At 42.0% G+C, this 2,641-nt stretch overlaps 1 protein-coding gene across 1 annotated transcript; it reads left to right on the top strand.

Moving 5' to 3' along the window:
- The first annotated feature begins 943 nt into the window (after positions 1–943).
- Positions 944–2,187, top strand: LOC148873227 (Proline-rich extensin-like family protein). The gene is made up of 2 exons (XM_088964833.1): positions 944–2,112; positions 2,155–2,187. The coding sequence occupies exons 1-2, from the start codon at positions 1,123–1,125 to the stop codon at positions 2,185–2,187; spliced, it is 1,023 nt and encodes a 340-aa protein (XP_088820959.1). The 5' UTR covers positions 944–1,122.
- The last annotated feature ends 454 nt before the right edge of the window (positions 2,188–2,641 follow it).

Genomic DNA, 2,641 nt, shown 5'->3' with positions numbered 1-2,641 from the left:
CCCATTGTGTAGACCATGAAGTAAAAAAATAAAGAAATAAGTAGGTTTGTATTAATTTAAACAAGGTGATGAGTATCTAATGGATGAAAATGTTTATGATAATCCCAGTTGAGGGATGAATAGAACCATATCTGATTAATAATTTAGTGGAGACTCTTTCATAGTCAAAGTTTATGGAAAAAATCTATTTTTAACCAGTAATATTCAATTGAAAAAAGTTAATAAATTTCATGGCCCAAATCGTTTTAACTCGGTTACTTATAAAAAAAAAAGTCGTCTTACTCGGTCTATTTTGCGACTTAACCTCTGTGTCCGTGTTGTCTATTCATCATGGGCACTGAACAACCTGGATTCCACTTTCAATGTCAGATTTTGTCTTGAGGAGAGAAAGAAAGATTAATAAATAACAAATCCGTTTAAAAATTAGTGTAAGATTGGGTCTGGTGGGTCATTCTCCTAACAGTGCCATGTCACTAAAATGAAAATAGACATCATCCCCAAAACTATCTCTTCGTAATCATATAAATCAGACCCAGAAAAAATAACAAGGAAAGGAAAAGAATACTCGATCAAAGAGAAAGTATTACTTTCTTTGCTTACTATTATGATTAGTTTTCACTTTTACTTTTTTGACATATTGAGTAAGTGAGAGAGAAAGCACTTTCCAGCACAACTTGAACCACTGGAAAACGGAAATGAAAAAAATTCAAACAACAAATTATTGTACGTACATGTAGCGGGAAAAAAAAATAGTACGTATGTCCATTAAATATGAATTTGAACCATCTACAGTTGTATGGAGTATGGAGTAGGTGACTAGTGACTCGTTCTTAGCTGAAAGGATGGCGGGATCCAAACGATTCTAAAAAAGCACCAAAAGTCTACGAAAATAAAAGAATATAGTAATTGTAATAATTCATTTTAAAGAGTAGTCCATCAAACGCCGGCAATGACAGCTCGCCCTTAGGAAGGCTTCCTATAAATAGTTGCTCATGCAAGCCCAGATGATCCAATCACAACCACAACCAAAACTCTCCCCTCCTACCGGCCGGCATCTGATCTTTCCGGGGGAAAATAAAAGTCCAACGCATTGGGTGGGGGCAAGAGAATTATCAGAAATCCATGGGGAAACGCAGCGGCGACCCTTCATGGGTTCGCGCATGGCCACCACTTCTTGTGGGCTTGGCGGTTCTCCTTGTATCTTGCAATGTAGGATCGGTTGCCGGTAATCCATATCTGTACGAGTCACCGCCTCCGCCCTCACCATCTCCACCACCACCCTACTACTACAAATCGCCACCTCCACCATCACCTTCTCCTCCTCCACCTTACTATTATAAGTCTCCCCCCCCACCCTCTCCATCTCCCCCACCACCTTATCACTACAAGTCGCCACCACCTCCATCACCATCCCCACCTCCTCCCTATTACTACAAGTCTCCACCACCACCTTCTCCATCTCCACCACCTCCTTACTACTACAAGTCGCCACCACCTCCATCACCATCCCCACCTCCTCCATACTACTATAAGTCTCCACCACCACCTTCTCCTTCCCCACCACCTCCTTACTACTACAAGTCACCACCTCCTCCATCCCCATCCCCACCTCCTCCCTATTACTACAAGTCCCCACCACCACCTTCTCCATCTCCACCACCTCCTTACTATTACAAGTCACCACCACCTCCATCCCCATCCCCACCTCCTCCCTATTACTACAAGTCCCCACCACCACCTTCTCCATCCCCACCCCCTCCCTACTACTACAAGTCCCCACCACCACCATCCCCATCACCACACCCTCCTTATTACTACAAGTCTCCTCCTCCACCTTCTCCATCCCCACCACCTCCTTACTACTATAAGTCTCCACCACCGCCTTCTCCCTCACCTCCCCCACCTTATTATTACAAATCTCCTCCACCACCTGTTAAATCACCTCCACCACCTTATTATTACAAGTCTCCACCTCCACCTCCACCTTCTCCATCTCCACCTCCACCTTACTACTACAAATCTCCACCTCCACCTGTAAAGTCACCACCACCACCTTACTATTACAAGTCTCCCCCACCACCTTCACCCTCCCCACCACCACCATACTACTACCTCCACCAGCTCCCCACCATCCTCCTTACTCCTATAATTCACAAGTCCCCACCCCCACCTTCATTAAATTTCTAATTTGCTAGACTGAATTCTTTATACTTTAAGGGAAGACAGTAATGTTTTTCTATTTCTTCATTGTGTTAAGAAAATTTGAATCTAAATCTCACTGAAGTATGTCTTGAAGGATTTTCTTTTTTAAGTGAAGATTCCAACAACTTTGTTTCTCAGCTCTCAATTATTTACTTCATGTCGGGTGTTCCGTCGAAACTGTTTACGATTTATAAATAATAAATAGACTGTCCTTACGTTATATGAAGGGTGTGATGACTTTTCAATTTTGTCTATTGCAAATTCAAGTCTAAGAATACAACTGTTTTGTATTACATGTATTTAGGCCAAAGAATGCTTCAACAAAATTATTTATTTGGATGGCTATGACTCTTTTCGCTATTCAATTAAACGAAGTCGGATCACCTGCCAATAAAATATGTTTCAACACCTTAACAACGTCATCTGACACCGTACATCT

This window comes from Nelumbo lutea, chromosome 1 (assembly GCF_056320005.1).
Source record: "Nelumbo lutea isolate HS-2025 chromosome 1, American lotus-T2T, whole genome shotgun sequence".
In the NCBI taxonomy this organism is placed as follows: domain Eukaryota; kingdom Viridiplantae; phylum Streptophyta; class Magnoliopsida; order Proteales; family Nelumbonaceae; genus Nelumbo; species Nelumbo lutea.
This window is presented reverse-complemented; position numbering and strand designations above follow the sequence as displayed.

Excerpts from the sequence above, each read along its gene's own strand:
- LOC148873227 (XM_088964833.1), top strand. The coding sequence starts at position 1,123 with ATGGGGAAACGCAGCGGCGACCCTTCATGGGTTCGCGCATGGCCACCA. Across the intron at positions 2,113-2,154 it reads CACCACCACCATACTACTAC|AAGTCCCCACCCCCACCTTC; the intron begins CTCCACCAGCTC and ends CCTATAATTCAC.